The sequence below is a fragment of the Miscanthus floridulus genome, chromosome 12, assembly GCF_019320115.1.
Source record: "Miscanthus floridulus cultivar M001 chromosome 12, ASM1932011v1, whole genome shotgun sequence".
Lineage (NCBI taxonomy): Eukaryota > Viridiplantae > Streptophyta > Magnoliopsida > Poales > Poaceae > Miscanthus > Miscanthus floridulus.
Genome location: NC_089591.1, coordinates 57,223,798 through 57,243,861, shown reverse-complemented (window position 1 = coordinate 57,243,861; position 20,064 = coordinate 57,223,798). Strand labels below are relative to the sequence as shown.

The following is a 20,064-nucleotide window of genomic DNA, read 5'->3' as shown; positions in this document are numbered from 1 at the left end:
TCAAACAGAGATTCTTTGAACAATCCATTGCCTCTCGGTTCCTTATATTGACACATTGCCTAATCTGCTCCTCCATGCACAAATTCAAAGCAAGAAAAATAACAAGCATAGATGCATAAACAGAGGGGACGAGCAGCTCGCCATGACCTGGTGGCGGCCAATACCCTGAATAGCGGGCTTGCCTCTAGATTGTGGATTAGTAGCTACCTCTGGATTGCATGCTAGCCTTAATCTATACAGGAACAGGAGCATTTGAACTAGTGGACGTGGGGCTGGTGAAGCGCAGCTGGAGACCCTGGGCCGCCACCACCTGACGGCGCCGGCGAGGGCAGCCTCCCGTCAGAGGACTGTGTGGACGAAGACGAGCACCACAACCGTCTCCCCCTCCGACTCCGATTTCCACGCGCGCCCCTCGATCCGCCACTTCTTGCCCCTGTCCATCGTCTCCGCCTCCACCAGAGCCACTTGACACCGCTCCCGCACGGCCACCGTGGCAACGAGGCCGTCGAGCATGGGCGCAGCCTCACCTCGCGCCAAGCACAACGGCCACCCGCGCGGGTGGGGGATTCTCCCATGAGCACGGCCTGATCCGCGCGTCGTCGCTCGGAAGCGACGATGTTGTACAGCGCGTCCTCGTCTGGCGACTTAGTCAGGGAGCACGAGCCGGCGTCGTCGTCTCGCGAGGCGGACTCGCCTGTCTTCTCGGTCCCGAGGCTGTTTTCTGCAAAAAAAAAAAAAAAAAAAAAAAAAAAAAAGTAAGACAGAGACGGGTTGAATCGCCCTGCTGTACGTGCCCTAACTAACATTGCCTCGGATACCAGCCTCGTACGTACTTGCGCGCTCAATAAAACCGAGGCGACCGATCACATCCTTTGGACCGTTGGAAGGCGTAGAAGGATACCACCGTTAAGCCCCCAATGCCACCGAAGAAACCGGCGCCGGGAGCCACTGATCCGACCGCGTCCGCCAGCCTCCGCGAGGAGGAGACCGACGACGGCTGGGTCCTCCTCGGCGGCGGCGGCGGCGGGGGCAGGACGCCGAGGCCACCGCCGCGGCGCGGCACCACCAGGCCTTCGGCGGGCGGCCAGGGTCAGCCGCCGTTCGACCCCGCCCCGGACGATCTCGTCGGGCGGTACCTGCCGGCGCGCCGCGCCCTGCGGTGCGGCGAGCTGCCGCCGCAGATCCACGACGCCGACGTCTACGGCGCGCACCCGGCGTTCCTCGCCAAGGTCCACCCGCTCGCCAGCGCCAACGGCGGCGGCGGCGAAGGCGACCGGGTCGAGTGGCTCTTCTTCGTCTGCCGCGGGCGGGGCCTCGGCGGCAAGCGGAGGGCGGGGCGAGGCCAACTCCCGCGGCGGCGGCGCGTGGTACTGCCACTCCTTCCGCTACCACGAGGACGCGGCGGGGGCCAGCGCGTCCAGGGAGACCGAGTGGCGCATGGACGAGTACGGCGACCGCGGCGGCGACGACTCCGGCGCCGGCGGGGCGTTCGACATGGTCGTATGCAAGGTGTACCCGGCTCGCGGAGGGGTGCTCCACAAGAGACTCGTCCAGCAGCAGCACAGCACGACAGTGGCGGAGCCCAGATTCTGAATTTGGGTATTCCTACTTCCACGTCAATAAAAAAAATCAATTGTTTTTAACTGCAATGAGTGAAATACTACAAAATATGAGCCAATTTGAGAGGCAGTTTTTTACTGTTTTGAACTTCAATGAGTAAAAATACTATAAAATATGGTATTATACATATACATATACATATACAAGTATATACATAGAAGTGTGCTAAAATAGTTGGGTATTCCTGAGAATACGGGGAATACCCTCTGTATCCGCCCATGCAGCACGACGACGCCCGCGGCGAAACTCGCGGGCGCGGACGTGAAGCCGCAGGTGCTCGTGCAACTGTACCTCGCCAGCCGCAGCGTCGGGGACCCGCTGCGGTGCCGCATGCACCACGCCACCTACGTCTGCGCGGCGCACCCCGCGGTGCTCACGGGCGTGCTCCCGGCGGCGAACGACAGGTTCGAGTGGTTCTTCGCCGTGCGGCGCCCGCGAACAACGGAGCACGGCGGCGGCGACGATGGCATTATTGCGCGCCCGCGAAGAGCAGGGCCGGGGCAGTACGTGCCGGCGGGGCGCTACTGGGGCGTCAGGGACGGAGAAGGCCGGGACGTGGGATACCGGCGCGTGTTCCAGTATCGGGAGGACGACGAGGCGTCGCGGAGATTGGCGCGGGCGGAGTGGTGGATGGAAGAATACGGCTTCAGGCCGGACTTCCCGTATGACGAGAACAGCAACGACGAGGAGCTGGTGGTGTGCAAGGTGTACCTCAGAATGGACCGGCGGTAGGACACACTCCATTCGGGCTGGCGCGCACCAGCGAGCGTCGTGTCATGTGGGTGCTACGAGCCTGAGACAGAAATGCACGAACGGAGTATTTCTAGAAGAAAGACAAACAGAGCAACGACAATATAGTTCACAACTTAGCACGGGAATACGACTCGACTGATGTCTAGGCAGTATACAGGGATCGAACAGTCACACTCCCAGATAGCATCTGACAGCTGCAAGTTCAGCACTTGCAAAGCATCTTTATTTTAAGCACGGGAACGGCAACACACATGTCAAGCAGTGATGGTTGCCTTTGAGGTAGAACCGGCGATGGCTCCAGCCTCAGTCAGCAGAGGCACCAGCTTCCCATCATTGTTCAGTGCCATAGTATCTGCCATAGAACAGATTAACATGTCAAGGTAACTTCAGAGAGATGACCTAGCAAGTTTACATGTTGCAAAGTCTTGCACATATCAATTTATGCATTGTCAGTAATTTGGTAATCGTAGACAAGGATTCACAAAAGCGTAGATTATATGCATTGGTGTACAATTGTAGAAGGAGGCTCACCATCGCAGCCACCAATATGCTTCCCATTGATGAAGACATTTGGGACAGTCCTCTGTCCAGTCCACTCCTTGAGGGCATTCTGGAGCTCAGGCCCATCACCTAAACAGAACAGGTTGGTTCAATAAGAGTTTCCCTGAAATCCCATGATGCTAATCACTATGCGAAGTCCTAAGATAGGAAGCACAGAGACACCCGCTAAATGTTTGCCATGAGTGTACACTCAGCACTCAGCAGGCGTAGTAAATTGTGATTGGAACCACAATATTTCAGCTTAAAAGAATATGATATGATCCAGTAACTGAAACAATATGAAACATATAAGACACTGCAGGTTAGCAACATACACCTTAGCATTTGGCACTTTATTTGTCAGGTCATTTGTTCTTAGTTTTTTTTTTCTATGGACAAAACAGGAGTGGAAATTTATTTATATAAAGAGCAAAGCTGTACAAAAATATTTGCAAAAGAAGAAGCAAGAAAGAAACCAATGATTTGTTCTTGTTACTTGTGCCACAATAAGTGTTTCTCCAGCACCTAACCAAGTGATTTAATCTCATGTCATAAAGAGCAACCAAATCATGAACTTGCATAGAAATTCAATCGTGCCACAGTCCATAACGGTACTGCTGTACTAAATACGTCACCTATAAGCAAATATAACCATATTTCAGCAAAACAGTACAACAGAAACATCCCAAGTTTTCAGCTATAATGGTAATACCTATGATGTGTACAGTCAAAACTATGAATTGCACAACTGAAAAGAATAAACAAATTTAAGTGCACTCACTTTCCACATCCAACTCAATGGCCTTGTAGCTAGCTGCCAGCTTCTCGAACAACTGCTTCACACGGACGCAGAAAGGGCAGGAAGTTTTGCTGCAGGTTACCCAAAATACAAATCAGACACAGAATGGGAAAATGGATCAAAACCAAAAAGAAATGGTAGAATAACTGATTAAATAATGAGAGTCAAGCACCAAACATAGTACTACATTAACTTGAGAAGCGGTAAAACAAAAATCAATTGATGGCAGGATGTCGAACGCTAGAACAGTACACAGATAGCAAACTTTTAGGATAGCAGGGCCACCAACTTAGGCAAATTTGGAAGTGGTAATCACCTTTTTCCCTCGAACATGCTTAGCATGCATTTCGTTAAGAGGGGTGAGCAGATTACAACGAGTTAGTGAGTCAGACAAGCATGCGAGAGACATGTATAGGCTGCAGCTAACCCAGCAAAGGCACAAGAAGTTCTATTACATTGGAACGTTTTAAAATGACACTAAGCGCCTATCCAACCACCAGCGCTATCAGCTCACCAGGTCGACAAAACCTGCCTCAATCCAACTGTTTCTCTACCACCACAGTGACCAAACCTGGTGGGAGCGTGCAACTGTTGTCGAAGACACGATGGTTGCGTTCCTTCCAAATCATCCAGGTAATCAGGAGCCCATGGAGTCAAAGCCCTTGCGCAGATCACCCCGGATGCACATTCTGCTTATGGGCCACCAGTCCACCAAGTGGTACACCTCAGGAACTTTTATGGTAGAATCCAAACTGAATCAAATCCTAAGGATGATTTGGGTCACATCTCCCCCTTTTCAAATTGCCTATTGTGATTTTTTCGAGTCGAGGCCATCCCCATTTCCATTAACATGTAACATAAATACAACAGGTACCAAGTTTAACAGAGACGGAGACAAGAATCCAGGAACTCCCTATCCCTTCCCCCATAGTGATAGATCTCCATATCCCTTCCCCATAGTGATACCCATGTTAAAGGATAACTTTAACATTTGGCAAAAACCATGGTAGACTGGATCATGTGTGTGCATGTGTGTTATGACCAGATCATGCGGTAGACTAGATCATGTGTGTGTGCATGTGTGTTATGACCAGATCATGCGGTAGACTAGATCATGTGTTAGAAGAGATCATGCATGAATAGGAGTACGATTGATTATTGTCCATGTAAAGAATACTGCGTGATCTCCAAAAGGTTGTTAGCTGGCTATTTATGTGAAGTGCCACAGATGGGGCTTTTCCATCTAATGAGAAACACGCATTCACCAAGGACCAAAGATCGGGCCTGGTGCTTCCACCATCTGCGCCTCTGATGTCTTTTACATGGTAATTAGAGCCAAATCTCCACAAAATTCAATCCACCAAATCTAGCGCCATGTCTAGCTCCAACTCATCAACCAATTTTCTCTCTGGCCAAGCTGTCTCGGAGAAATTGGGAAAGCTGAATCATGCGCTATGGAAAGCCGAAGTTCATTCAGCCATACGCGGCGCTCGTCTCCAAGCGCACATTACCGGCGACACCAAGGCACCAGAAGAGGAGCTCGTCGCCACCGTTGATGGAAAACAAGGGAAGAGGCCGAACCCGGCCTTTGAGGAATGGGAAGCCAAGGACCAACAGGTTTCTTCTGTCATCGCTCACCAAGGAGGTGAAGATCCAAGTCTCCACATGTGAGACTGCGGCGGCGGTCTGGAAGGCCATCGAGCAGATGTATGCGTCTCAGACGCGTGCACACACCGTGAACATTCGCATCGCCTTCGCCAACTTGATGTACAAAATGCATTTCTTCATGGTCATCTTCAAGAAGTTTACATGTAACAATCACCAGGTTTTGAAGACACCTCCAAACTGGGCTATGTTTGCAAACTCGATAAAGCATTATATGGACTAAAGCAGGCACCTAGAGCTTGGTACTCTCGGCTAAGTAGAAAACTCCTTTCACTTGGTTTTCATGCATCAAAAGCAGATACTTCACAGTTCTTTTACAACAAAGGAGTTGTAACCATGTTTGTTCTTGTGTATGTTGATGACATCATAGTAGCTAGTTCCATAGGAAAGGCTACTGATGCCCTGCTTCAAGATCTTCAAAAAGAGTTTGCACTGAAAGATCTTGGACAGCTTCACTATTTCTTAGGCATTGAGGTGTATAAGGTACATGATGGTATTGTCCTAATGCAAGATAAGTATGGCTCTGATCTCCTTAAGAAAGTAGGCATGTCTGATTGCAAACCTGTAGCTGCTCCACTAAGCACAAGTGAAAAATTGTCGCTGCATGAAGGGTCCTTGTTAGGCCTGAATGATGCTACTCATTATAGAAGTATTGTTGGAGCATTACAATATCTATCACTCACTAGACCTGACATAGCCTATTCAGTAAATAAGGTGTGTCAGTTTCTTCATGCTCCAACTACTGTGCATTGGGCAGCTGTGAAAAGAATTTTGAGATACCTGAAACAATGTACCAAGCTGGGTCTCAAGATTCACAAGTCTTCTTCCACGCTGGTGACTGCTTTTTCAGATGCACACTGGGCAGGTAGCACAGATGACAGGAGGTCTACAGGAGGCTTTGCAGTTTTTCTGGGTTCTAATCTTGTATCCTGGAGTGCTCGCAAGCAACACACAGTGTCAAGATCCAGCACTGAGTCTGAGTACAAATCTGTAGCTGATGCAACTGCTGAGGTGATGTGGATTCAAACTCTTCTTCAAGAATTGCATATCAACAGCCCGAGGCCAGCTAAGTTATGGTGTGATAATATTGGAGCGAAGTATTTGTCAGCTAATCTAGTGTTTCATGCTAGAACTAAACATATAGAAGTTGATTATCACTTCGTCAGAGAAAGAGTATCACGAAAATTATTGGATATTGAATTTATCTCTTCAGGTGATCAAGTAGCAGATGGCTTTACAAAGCCACTGTCAAGTCGACTCCTGGAGAACTTTAAATACAATCTCAACCTGGTAAAGTTGTGATTGAGGGGGAGTGTTAAAGGATAACCTTAACATTCGGCAACCACCATGGTAGACTAGATCATGCGTGTGCATGTGTGTTATGACCAGATCATGCGGTAGACTAGATCATGTGTGTGTGCATGTGTGTTATGACCAGATCATGCGGTAGACTAGATCATGTGTTAGAAGCGATCACGCATTATAGGAGTACGATTGATTATTGTCCATGTAAAGAATACTGCGTGATCACGAAAAGGTTGTTAGCTGGCTATTTATGTAAAGTGCCACGGATGGGACTTTTCCATCTAATGAGAAACACGCATTCACCAAGGACCCAAGATCGGGCTCGGTGCTTCCACCATCTGCGCCTCTGATATCTTTTACAACCCATACTCCCATAGTGATAGATCTGCCTGAGATTTATCATTGATAGGAAGGAGATAAGGAGTGACAAGGTAGCCATGCTAGCAATACAACCATAAAGGGTTCCACCAGAAAGTTACTCTGGCTACAAACAAACTATAAAAAGAAACAGCATAGCTAGACGACTTCATCAAGCAAATCTGCAGCCCATTGAGATTTGGACACCATTAGGGCTTTGGATAAACCCATTCCCTCCCAATACATGTGGACTGAAGAGGGAATGAACTAATTTCCCTCTAAATCCCCTCCCAATCCACTACAATCCACGTGGGGAATGGGTTCATATCCAAACAAGCCCTTAGTGCCTTAGTGCCAGTTAACCTAGAAAAGGATCCTCCTGTATCATTTTTTCTAATCCCTTAGCAGAAGAATATTTCAGAGTTACAAACGTGAATTATTCTATCTATCCAAATAAGACGGGTGCGACCCTAATTCTGCATTTTCCACATTGGTTGGAGCAAATCCACCAGGAATCGCGGGTTAGAACATCTGTAATGAAATTGACATCTCTAAAAAATCATTATAAATTCCTTCGTGTAACTTTCTCGCATCACTAAGTCTCTAAGACTCGAATAGTCGAATTAATCTAAGAGATGAACAAAGAATATTCTCGCGGAAGGGGAACAGAAGAATGCGCTTTAACTCATATGGAGGGGAAAGGACGACTGAAAAAATTCCCCCAGCTTCACCTCTCCCCTTTTCATTTGTTTAGGATTATTATATTCTCGAAGCCTACCTTGTCTAGTAGCACTGGTTCATGGTGCGCGTGAGAGGGAGAGGTAGGAAGGGAGAGAAAGACCTGAAGACGACGACGGGAGCGGAGGCGACGATCTCCTTGGCCTTGGCGAGCGCCATAGCTCTCGATTCCGTGTTGGAGGAGGAGGAGGAGGCGGCGATTCCCATCTCTGCCGCTTTCCGCCCGTCTCGTATTTATAAGGTAGGTAGGGGGCGAAGAAGGGCGGTGGTGGTCGCTGGGTAGGGACTAGCCGACTAGGAAGCAGGGAGTAGGGAGTCAACTACGCGGGCGAGGCCGAAGTGTGCCGTATGCCCGTATCCGTATGCGACAGCCGACGATGCGAGTCGCCGAGTCCGCATCCGATGACCGCCTTGGCACGCATCCCCACGGTGTGCACCAGTCATCGTTTAGGTCCACTTAGCTAACAGTGTTAGATGGAAGAAGGGAAGAAGGCGCGTTTGCTTGGTTACCAAACCGCGCCGCACACACGCCCTAGTTTGAGCATGCGTTTGGTTCGCTCCTGCAATTGCGGCGTGCCACGGTCACGCCATCGCACGCTAGTTTATTTTCGATACCAAAACGTGCTGTAGTTGCAGCGGAGCGCCAGCGCTGCCGCAGCTGAGGCGTGGCATTCGGTGGCAGGAAGCAAACACGTCCTATGTTAGATGGAAGAAACTGACTAATAGATACTCCTTTCATCCTAAATTTTAAGGTATTCTAATTTTCTTATAGAGTCAAAATATTTTAAGTTTAGCTAAATTTATATAATAAAATAATAATATTTATGATACTAAATAAGTATCATTAGATTCTTCGTTAATTATATTTTCATAGTATATTTATTTAATATCATAAATCTTTATAATTTTTTTTATAATCTTGATTAAACTTGAGATGTTTTGAATCTCCAAAAAAATTGAAATGACTATTAGCTATGTTAGCAAAGAATTCTTGTTAGCTAGCTAGTTGTTAACCAATGATTAGTTGGTTGGTAACTAATTATTGGACAAGTTGGATATCATGGATTAATCGTTAGCTAGCTAATTTTTAGCTCAAATCCTAGTGTGTCCAAACATGAGAGCTAACTAGCTAGCTAGCCAACCATAACTAATTTAAGCTAATTTTTAGCCCCAAATAGTAACTACTCGTATCTATCAAACACGTCCATTAGCTGGTTGGTAACTAATTGTAGTTGAATAGTAGTTAAAACATTAACTAGTTTATTAGTTAAGAATTCAAATATGATCATAGCTATTTTTTAACAGCTAACTGTTGTCAAAACAGAGATACTCGTCCAGAGCACCAAACGTCCAAATCATCTTACGAGTCGATACCGGCTACTAGTAATAATCACCCCCTAGAGCACCAAACCACTTCCGAATCGTATCCTAATATCTCATTAACAGAACATAAAGTATCGATTTGAGCTTAAATTACAAAGTGTTCACAATTACTCCTACTCCAAATTATAAAACATTTTAACTATGTATCTAGACATACTATATACCTAAATGTATAATACGGAGCAAAAGATATATGCTAGAAAAGTCAAAATGTCTTATAATTTTAAATTAATGTTGTCAAGGGCATTGGTGCCCAGGACAAGGGGACCTCGACTGCGTAGTTCGTAGACTTAGGAGATAACGACGTGGGGTTGATCCCCTGGACGTCCAATTGTGAAGGGGGTGAGATTGAGAGAAGCAGAGGGAGATTAGGAATACTTCACTTATTCATAACTGGTTACATGGTATAAGTAGAGGCGCCCAGCCTCTTAGCTCATCGACTCCTCGTTTCTCTCCCTCTCGTTAACTCTAATCCCTCAACCAACACACTAATTCTCATTGATTGCAGCTGGCTGCGCATGCACCTCCCTAGGTTTTAACCCCTAACCGGCAGCTTAACTGCCATTGATTACAGCTGTCTTAGAATATAGCCATGCACCTCCTTGGGCGTGCCCCTAGCAGCATCTCGAGCCCTGGAGCTGTGCTGGTAATGTCGACCCCACATAACATCTCTCCCTCCCTCGACGAGCAGCTCGTCCTCGAGCTAGAAGGATGGATAGCGGTCGAGGAAGTCGTCGACATCTTCCCAGGTGGTCAGTGCAACTGGTTTGTCTTTCCGGAGACGCGTGGGGGCAGCATGGTTTGAACATCATATCATCACGGTGGGTAGGCGCCAGCGCCGGTGGTGCAGCCGGAGGGGTGCCAACCAACTTCTTCAAGAGCCAGCAGTCTGGATGGTCCTTGTGCTAAAAGGGCATGGTGAAGGTCGCGAAGTCCCAGAGAACCGGTCCTAGGGAAGCCAACTGGGTGCCAAGGACGACGTCGTAGCCGAGCTAGCGGCAGCATGAAAAAGTTGATAGTGAAGACGTCGCCATCGATGGAGAACAACACCCGCCGATACATGCCTGAGCACGTGCTCGCCATTGGCCATCGTGATGTACGCAAAGCTGCAGCAGACCATGGGGAGTCCGGTGCGGCTAGCCACCTCCTCGCCGATGAGGTTGTGCGTCGAGCCCAAGTTGATAAGGGCGTGGACACCAGCCAGAGGCACACCTGCATGGTGTTGCTGGTGTGGACGTCGTTGATCACGTGGAGCAATAGCTGCGGTGCTATAGTGTCGGAGTCGTCGGGGGCAGTGTCATTGTCATCATCCGTCGCCGCGAGGTCCAACAAGAACAGGCGCTGGCACACTTGGTTGTGACCATGTTTGAACTTTTCGTTGCAATTGAATCAAAGGCCGAGCCGGCGGTGTTCTTCCATCTCGGACATTGACAGTCACTTAGACCTGAGCATTTTGTGGTCGGGTCGAAAAAAAGCCCTATTACTTCGGGCCAAAAAAGTCATGCCCATGACCGTCCCACTAGGCAGGTCAGGCCTAATTTTTTGGGCTGGACCCTGGCCAGGGTGGGCCGCCCGCACATTTCATAGTTTAAAATAGCAAAAACAGTATTTCGGCCTCGGGCTCGGGCTAAGAAATATTTTTCTGGGCAACGGGATCTCTGTCCAGACCTGTCCAGTAAGCTTCGTGGGCGGGCTAAAGCCCATCGGGCTCGGGCCGAGCCCGCGGGCTGGGTCGGGTCGGGCTCATTTTGCTCAGGTATACAGGCGCTTGACGGGGCGACCCTCCGCCGTGACGGTGGCGGCTGCGGCAGTCGCGGCAGGTGGCAGAGCCGGAAGAGCGAGACGTGGTGGAGGTGCCGGAAGGATGCCCTGCTGCTGGTCGCTTGGTGGTGCGGGAGGTGGAACAGCCACAGCTGCATACTGCTCGCGGAGCTCCAACTTGCGAGCAAGGCTCATGGCGATGATGAGGGACTGGGGATTGTGGAGCTCGATGTCGAGACTAAGAGGCGGCTGCAGCCCGGCCGTGAAGGCTTGGACGCACTGCGCCTCCGAGAGTGGCCCGCGCATGGGAGCGGAGCCTCGAACCAGTCCTGGTATTCAGCAAAGTGCCAGTTGGCTTGCAGGCCATCAGTTCCCCGAGCGGATTGGAGCGGATTGACGGCCCGAACATGAGGTTCAAGAGCTCGGAGAAGCGGCGCCATGAAGGTGTGCCTTCGTCCTGCTGGACTTGGATGAACCACATCTGGGCGTCACCTTCCAGATTGTAGGAGGCCATCCACACTTGTTCCTCCGCGGCGATGCGCTGCTGATGAAAATAGGAATCGTAGCAATTGAGGAACGCGAGCGGATCCGATTTGCCATCGAACTTGGGGAATTCAAGCTTCTGGAAGCGGGGAGGGGGATCGTCATGTTGTTCGCCCTTGCCCGATCCCCTGGAACCAGAGAAGGAGGCTGTCGCAGGCCGCTCCTACTGTAGGGCGGCAACCTGCCCTTGAAAGGCACTGACGGAGGCCATGAGGGTTTGGATGAGCTTGGCCAAATCGGTCATGGTGGGTTCATCCATGGGCAAGGAGACAAAGGCAGAGGAGGAGGAGGGTGAAGATGGTGGCGCAATGGCTGGCGCGGAGGTGGCTGCTGGAGGAGGCGACGCAGGAGTGGATAAGGATCGCCGGAAACCTGATACCAGGTTGTCAAGGGCGTTGGTGCCCAGGACAGGGGGACCTCGGCTACGTAGTTCGTAGCCTGAAGAGATAACAGCGTGGGGTTGATCCCTGTACGCCCAATTGTGAAGGGGTTGAGATTGAGAGAAGCATAGGGAGATTAGGAATAGGTTTGATATTTCTTGGTTCACTTATTCACTTATTCATAACTGGTTACGGGATATTTCTTAGCTCCTAGACTCCTCGTTTCTCTCACTCTCATTAACTCTAATCCCTCAACTAGCACACTAATTCCTATTGATTGTAGCTGGCTGCGCATGCACCTCCCTAGGTTTTAACTCCTAACCAACAGCTTAACTGTCATTGATTACAGTTGTCTCAGCATGCAGCCATGCACCTCCTAGGGCGTGCCCCTGGCAGCATCTCGAGCCCCGGAGCTGTGCTGGTAATGTCGGCCCCACACAGGCAAGTAGGAAAATTCCCGAAGAGCGACATGGACACAGACTCACCAAGCTCAGGCATGTTATATATGATTATATGTATATCAGTCTTCAGATAAAGTTATGGAAAATGAAAAATAACGCGACGTTAGTCTGACTAGTAATGTATTAACTCAATATCGCTCTGAATCCGTTGATCAACGGGCCATTATATACCCAACCATGAAATGCTTGGCTGAAACAAAAAAAAACAAATGTTTTGAGATCTGATCCATCTCACCATCCCTATCAAAAAGTGTGCCGAATGCACAATGAACCAGTTCATTCTGTTTCAAGATTCAGGTTCAAGATTACACAGTAGCTGGTAGTTGAACTTTCCTCGCAGTTGCAGTGCCACTGCATCGATGAACTCCTCGGTGCTCAGGTAGAACTCCCTTGTTACCCTAGCAACAGCAAAAAATTCAGGTTCATGTAAATAGCTGGTGATGTAAAAAATAGCACCGCAGAGGAAACAAGCCACATAACACACTGCTTTAAACAAATAAGATTCTTGTGTCTCAAGCCAGGGAAAATAGTAGGATCTTAATCCAGTGACTTAATCACCACATGGTTAGCTATTGGCTATTTACATAATAGCTTAAAATTCATTAAGCTTGTGTCCATTGCTTACAAATTCAGAAAGAGGTATCCGTAAGCACGGAAATTACCATGTTAAGAAATATCACAAGCTAGTAAAAAACGCAATTATGCAGAAGATTTTGTTGGTCTATAATCACGCTGAGGAACAGTAAAAATACGGATCCTTTCTAATGTAACTGTTTGGTCCTTAATGCAATTGCAATAACACAAACTTGATGTTTGCCTTATGTTAACACTAATATTATTAAAATCCATGCAAAGCTATATTCTATCTGTCTTGCTTTTCAGCATCGAAGGTGATGTATGTTCCTTAATGTGATACTATCGTTTTGCTGCCATATCAATAAGCTTCCATTCAAAATGGCATCAGCAATTGAACATTAAGTTTCTGAATAACAAGAAAAATACTGAAGACATATACATAAATCAGCTTACTTGGGGCCATGGATAAGAAGTGCAAGGTCCTTAGTCATTTTCCCAGATTCCACCGTTTCAACACATGCAGATTCAAGTTTGTGTGTGAAATCCAGCAGACTATCATTTTTGTCCAGCTTTGCCCTAAACAGACAAAGATAGCATTATTGCATTAGCAGGTACACAAGTAGATGAACAAACACAAACATAGCATGATTCTGTTTGTTCATGTCCACGGTTTCACAGGTCGTGTGGAAAGCTCATCGTTTACTCCAACAAGAGTAATCACCTGTGCTCAAGTCCACGGGTCCAAGCGAATATGGAAGCAATACTGTTGGTACTTGTCTCCTGTCCTTTCTGATGTAGCCTGAAGTGTCTAGTGACAGTCCCATGAGCAGCCTCAGCCTCTAATGTTTTCCCATCAGAAGACAACTATAGAAAGAAACTGGTAGTGAACAATCTAATACAACAACAACAACAAAGCCTTTAAGTCCCAAACAAGTTGGGGTAGGCTAGAGTTGAAACCCAACAGAAGCAATCAAGGTTCAGGCACGTGAATAGCTATCTTCCAAGCACTCCTATCTAAGGCTAAGTCTTTGGGTATATTACATCCTTTCAAGTCTCCTTTTATTGCCTCTACCCAAGTCAACTTCGGTCTTCCTCTGCCTCTCTTCACGTTACTATCCTGACTTAGGATTCCACTACGCACCGGTGCATCTGGAGGTCTCCGTTGCACATGTCCAAACCATCTATGCAGCCTAGTGGTCTAGATAACGTCTATGCAGCCTAGTGGTCTAGATAACAAGGATGTGCCATTTGAGGCCATGAGTTCGAGTCCAAATTCCCATTTCTTTAATAAAAAATGCACATCTTATCCTAGTGTGTGCCTTTGTTTTTTATGCTATGGGCTCTGCATTGGTGCAAAACATAACACAACGTACCAGCACAGACGTCATCAAACCCAGAGAACCAAAACCTGAAACAAGCATTCATTAAGAAAAGCAAATTATTAGGAAAAAGGAAAAATGGAAAAATAACCATATTGTAACCAAGGATGCTGCCTATTATCACCATGCAGTTTCATGAAAGGTAAATCGTGTTATCTCAATAAAGGGAAGTATATTCAAACCAATAATTGTATGGCATCCTCCTTATCCAGTTGCCTGTGATTGCTATGATTTGTTTTAACGGAAGTTATTTTCATGCCGGTATGGTGAAAATTTTCTACCGCACAGAGTGCTAGTGGAACAGTACCCAGAGAGAGAAGAGGGGAATGCGAAAGTTGCAGGGAATCACGGAGGCCGTCACTTCTCTCTCCTCACTTCTTCCACACCACACCACACCTGTGATGTCCCTCTCTCCACTTATTTTGCTTTTGATGATGAGTAGATAGAGTGCTCTGCGCACGTCACAGGACCGCCGGTGTGGCTCATACACCCCGGCAGCGCCCACAACGATGGCGGCCAGTGTGTCACCCCGTGCCTGCACTGCAGGAGAAGGATTTGCAGCAGCAGAGGTCCGGCAGCGTGGTGGCGCCGGAACTTGAGTGGCCCCCACCAGCGTCAGCAGCGAACGGCTGGGAGAAGAGCAAGCAGCTAGTGGAGGTGGACTTGTGGCCTGGAGCGGCGGCCACAGCAACGCTGGCCTCAAGCCTAGCGAGACGCTCACAGAGGGTCAGACACAGGCAGCGCAGGAGCCCGTGAGGGTCTCCCCTGGGTGGAACTTTTTACTGAACAATTGGATCGTCAGTTGCCGTTTGTCTCCATCTGAGGTTGATCTAGACGACAGAACGACGGTCCAGATAGGAGGCACAAAAATTGTTTTGCATTCAAATTTGCAATAACAGGAAGGGAACTTGAGCAAACCTTGGGCAAGAAAATCGTTTTTGCAAGCCCAAACATACCCGCCATCACTTTTCACAGCATAGGCCACCATGTCATCAATCAACCTGTGCTCATACCTGCATATGACATGTAAAGATTGTTTGTACTTTGAGAAAAGCTATCATAATCAAAATCTGGATAAATTAGCACAGACCATATTGAGTTTTCTTCAAACTTGTCCTTCCATTGCTCTTCATATACCTCCTGGAAGATGTCTTTGAACCTATATAATTCATTTCAAATTTGCATATGTCAAGATTGGACTGGTTTAGTATAAAAACAGAGAAAGACCAAGTTCACTGATAGATTTGTAATGATAAATATTCAGTAGTAACTTGACACTGAGGGAAATAGCTGGTCAGCTACGTCAGACAGTAAGCTCATTTACAGTCCAGACTTCAGAGAATAAGATCAAACTCTGTATACATTTCCACAAACAATAGAGGGAAGGGTCCTTGAGGCAGTAACAAAGCATGATATAACACTATAACAGCAATATGAGGGGAAAAACATACTACAATGAGCAGAACCTTGCATCATATTTTTCTAATATGTATTCTTCGTACTGAGATAAAGGGTTAAAGGGGAACTATTTATAAAGTGTCATTGACATTAAACTTTCAGCAGCAACATGTGCACATCACCATTTTTGGAAAGTGCCATCGAACGGGGATCATGGAAAGACACCCTAGCCCCCATCTGAACCCTCCCCACTGAGACTTGGTAGTTTTTTAGATTGCAAAGAATCTACTAAAGAACAATTTAAGGGGACGATCATAATGATAAAAATGCAATAGTAACTGTAAACTGAAGAAAATTCACAAAGGTATAGGTTTTCCTACAAATAATCCTTCGTGGTATCATAACAGTGAAGACACACAGTTACTTGTCAGTTATGTCAGACAAAATGCTTCAGATTTCAGGGAGCAAGATGAAACTATGTAAGTATGTATCACAGAACCATCATAGAGAAGGGTCCTTTGTAGTCTTTGAGCCGACAAAAGAATGTTTAAAGATCAAAGGATGATGATTCCTACCTGCCGTCATACTTTTTGAGGATTGTATTCTTGGTGCTGAGATAGAGTGCCACTTTTTTGAAAGAGCCATAGCCATGGAGGACTCAGCGAAAGCCCTAATAGACTAAATAGAGATAGGAAGTTAGAATACCCGTCAAGAGAAGATAGCAGTTAGCAACAAGTCCTATTGATGTTCTACCATACCTCATCGACATTGTACATTGATAATGCCACACCAGGTCCTTTAAAATCATAAACATCCAGCTCCATGGGGTCAGCTCCATCAGGCACTGATTTTTTTCAGTAGCAACAAAGAACATATTAGAAAATTACCATAGCAGACCTTTAACAGGACAAGACATAGTTGTCAACTGGAGCTCACCAAATACCATCTTGAGCTTTCCTGGACCATTAATAATCATATCAGTAGCTCGATACTGGTCACCAAAAGCGTGCCTTCCTATGCAAATAGGTTTCTTCCAACCTAAAAAATGAAATTTCATTAATCTGGCAACTTTATTATTTGTTGCATTGAGCATACTATACTGTACAATTTACTTACCAGAAAGAATTCTTGGGATGTTTTTACACAAGATGGGCTCACGAAAAACAGTCCCTGCCAAGGGATGGATGCTAAAATTTAGCTATCAAAGATCTAGGACAATTCATATAATTTTCCAGTATGTTAAACCTTATATTTCAAGAAATAAGAAAGAGCAGAGAGTGAACCATTTAGAATATTCCTTATTGTGCCATTTGGACTCTGCCACATAGACTTGAGTTTAAACTCTTTTACTCTAGTCTCATCTTCATATAAATAAATGCACCTTAATTCCCAAATATATAACATAATCAAATATGGGAAACCAAAGTTGAAGGGACTTACCAGGCGTAATTGTTGCTTCAAAGCAAATGAAGTTCACAGAAGGTGCAGCATGATTCTGAGACGAACTATAATTAATAATTAACCTCAGGACACTAAGATTGTAAATCATGATCACCAGAACAATAGTAGAAGAGCGGATAGTTTAATATTTAGAGAGCCAACCAAAATTTCTAGTGATTGGGTGCTGGATAGCACCATTACATCAGAATGTATTACTAGAAACGAGTACAGCTACAGAAATCCTATGTTATTACAGAATAAACTGGGAACTGCAAACATTTAAGTCTCTTTAGTATTGCCAAAAAGCAAGGACTTATCCTGCGATTGAGAAAATGCACACCACTGTAGATATTTGATAGACTCTTCATGGAAACCTTTCAGGAAAAAGGAATCCAGGAACTTTAAACCCAACACCTTAGTGCTAGTGCTTATAACCTTCTAATAAGTGAGGGTAATTGCCATGCGTGCACAGTATTTACATGCTCTGAACAATTATTCATGATTAAGCAATATGAATGAAGAAATAAGTAATAACGATTGTCAAGTCAGTTAGATGATTATGCCCCATGAAAAGCCCTCGAACCTTGTTCCTAGATGCTTTGGTGACAAAGTTACCGACAAGAACAATAATTGGCTTAACATCAGCCTAATCGGGACCCCGAGGGGATAAAACAGAATTAACACTTACTTCAATGTAGCCTCGGCACTCTCGACAGTGACCTCATCATTGGTGGCATCGCGATTGAGAATTCCAAGATCATAGTACTTCACATCCAGCTCCAGGTACGGGAAGATGAGCTACACATCAGCGAACCATCAATTGATCAAATTATAGGTTACTATCGATCGAGAACAGCACAAAACAATATAGGAGTTCCACATACCTTGTTCTTAATCATCTTCCAGATCACCCGCGTCATCTCATCCCCTGGAAACAAAACAACCCATAAGCTCATCTACACGCCTACGCAAACGAAAGGGAAGAGGGGCGGGAGGCCGACGTACCGTCCATCTCGACGATTGGGTTCTGCACCCTGATGCGGCTCTGCTCAGTCACGGCGGCGGCGGCGGCGGAGCGAGGCGCCGCACAGCACGCGGCCGCTCTGGGGGACAGGGAGGCGCGCTGGAAGCAGGGAAGGGAGGCGGCCGCCGTGGGTGGGGTTTAAGGGCACCAGTGCTTTGGCCGCCGCCGCGGAACCGGAGATGGAAGCGCGAGCCATGGTGGGAGCGGAGAGGAGGCGGCGGGGCAACAGCAGATTGCGCATCCCACGTGCCGAGCGCGTGAAGGAGCACACGCGCGTATGCGCGCCGGTGAAGGGGAGGGGGCGAGGAGGCCAGGCGGGGGCCGGCGCGGGCGAGAGGAGCGTGGGCGTGGCGATTGGCAGCGCTGCTTGAGCCGGAACCGGAAGGGAGAAAACGTGCCCGACCCTACAGTTCAGGCAGGCGTCGAGCGTCGCGTTACCGACCGTTGCCTGCTAAAACCTGGTGCGGGAGCGACTGCAGTTCGGCTCGAGGTCACCTTCTTCTGAGTTCCGACGGCTCGACGAGCAGTTGGGGAAAGATCCCCCATTTCAAATTATGAGTAGTTTTAGCTTTTCTAGTCATTTTTGTTATGTACGTATCTGGATTCTAGACATAGCATAATATCTAGATATATAATTAAAATTATATATTAAAAAACCTAAAACGTCTCGAGGGAGTATATTAGTTTTGGAGGATTCTGTGATGGATGGATCGAGTGCCAACCGCCTATATTTTCTCCATTAGATTTTAGGAGAGGTCACTACGATTTCTGGTTCATACTATTTTTCTCTCTAAACTTATTTATGAAATTTTCCTCATCAAGTTTGCTCATATGAACTTATAATGAGACAATAACAATATATGCTATATATCATTTTCTCCTAATGCTAATAACAGGTCTGTTCGACTGGTATTAAAGCCGGCTGAAGCTGTTTTATCGTGAGAGAAAAATACTGTAGATTCTAACCGATAAGTTGAAACGAATAGGACCGATTGAGTATGTCCTATGGCACCGATGGTACATGTCAATTGAGTAATTACTAATTACCAACAGTTGCCTTCTGAAAGGATGCCTGTTGAATGCACTTCACTTGCATATATATCAATAGAACGCACGCAATGTTGGATGCACTTCACTTGCATGTATTCAAGAGATCAACGCACGCATTAAGATAGTTCTACCAATTGTTGTTCAGTTCTACATTTCACACTTTAACAAAAAAAAATGAACATAGCTACATATTATTAAAAAATACATTATACATGGGACAGGAGATCAAGTGCTCCGCGTCTACTAAGTGCAGAGAAACTGAAGACTATACAACGGTTCCATCAATTGAATGACATCCAGAAATTCCTTCAAATGTCATATTCATAAATAGGGACCGAGACGAGGACTAGAAAAATTCGTTGCAAGATTGTCAGTATCATCTTGTTGAATCGATGTGTGAACGAGCTTCACTGCTTGAAGTGCTGCAAACAGATCTCTGATCAGATATCATATATAGCACTGGAAACTACCAACCAACCAAAAAGTAATGGAAGTATGCTACAAAAGAATAAGCAACAATGCAAAATTATTTCTAGAACTTACATCTTTCTCACCACGAGCTTCCTTCAATTGCTCCGATAACTCCTCCCTCACTTCCTTAGCTGAAAATGAAAGTCGATCGTCATTAGATTAGATATATTACACAACTGACATAAGCAGCCAACACTAGCATAGTAATAAAATAGGTACGCAAATACTCTATTGATGTTCAGCAGTACTTATGTCTCAGTAAAACACAAATGGTAGAATTTGCAGCAATTTGATCAGAACCCTACCTTTAGACGATAGGTTCTCAAGAGTCCTGTTGGTCTTCACAGCAAACCTCTGGAATGCACGGCTGCAAAATATCATGCGACAATCAGTAACCAAACAATCACTTCACCAAAGCAAG

At 46.6% G+C, this 20,064-nt stretch overlaps 1 protein-coding gene and 2 pseudogenes across 1 annotated transcript; 1 reads left to right on the top strand and 2 right to left on the bottom strand.

The window, feature by feature from the left end:
- The first annotated feature begins 901 nt into the window (after nucleotides 1-901).
- Nucleotides 902-2,370, top strand: LOC136495936 (uncharacterized; annotated as a pseudogene).
- Nucleotides 2,371-2,465: 95 nt separating this feature from the next.
- On the bottom strand, nucleotides 2,466-8,038 carry LOC136498038 (glutaredoxin-C6-like). The gene is made up of 4 exons (XM_066493974.1): nucleotides 7,881-8,038; nucleotides 3,695-3,783; nucleotides 2,905-3,003; nucleotides 2,466-2,725 (listed from the first exon to the last, which is right to left on the bottom strand). The coding sequence occupies exons 1-4, from the start codon at nucleotides 7,982-7,984 to the stop codon at nucleotides 2,628-2,630; spliced, it is 390 nt and encodes a 129-aa protein (XP_066350071.1). The 5' UTR covers nucleotides 7,985-8,038; the 3' UTR covers nucleotides 2,466-2,627.
- A 4,352-nt stretch (nucleotides 8,039-12,390) lies between these two features.
- Nucleotides 12,391-18,531, bottom strand: LOC136496529 (isocitrate dehydrogenase [NADP]-like; annotated as a pseudogene).
- Nucleotides 18,532-20,064: the final 1,533 nt, after the last annotated feature.

Bases quoted from the DNA above. Each gene is read 5' to 3' on its own strand.
- LOC136498038 (XM_066493974.1), bottom strand. From the start codon at position 7,984: ATGGGAATCGCCGCCTCCTCCTCCTCCTCCAACACGGAATCGAGAGCT. The intron at 3,784-7,880 runs GTCTTTCTCTCC...GGTAACCTGCAG, and splicing joins GCTCCCGTCGTCGTCTTCAG to CAAAACTTCCTGCCCTTTCT. The intron at 3,004-3,694 runs GTGAGTGCACTT...TGTTCTGTTTAG, and splicing joins CATTGAGTTGGATGTGGAAA to GTGATGGGCCTGAGCTCCAG.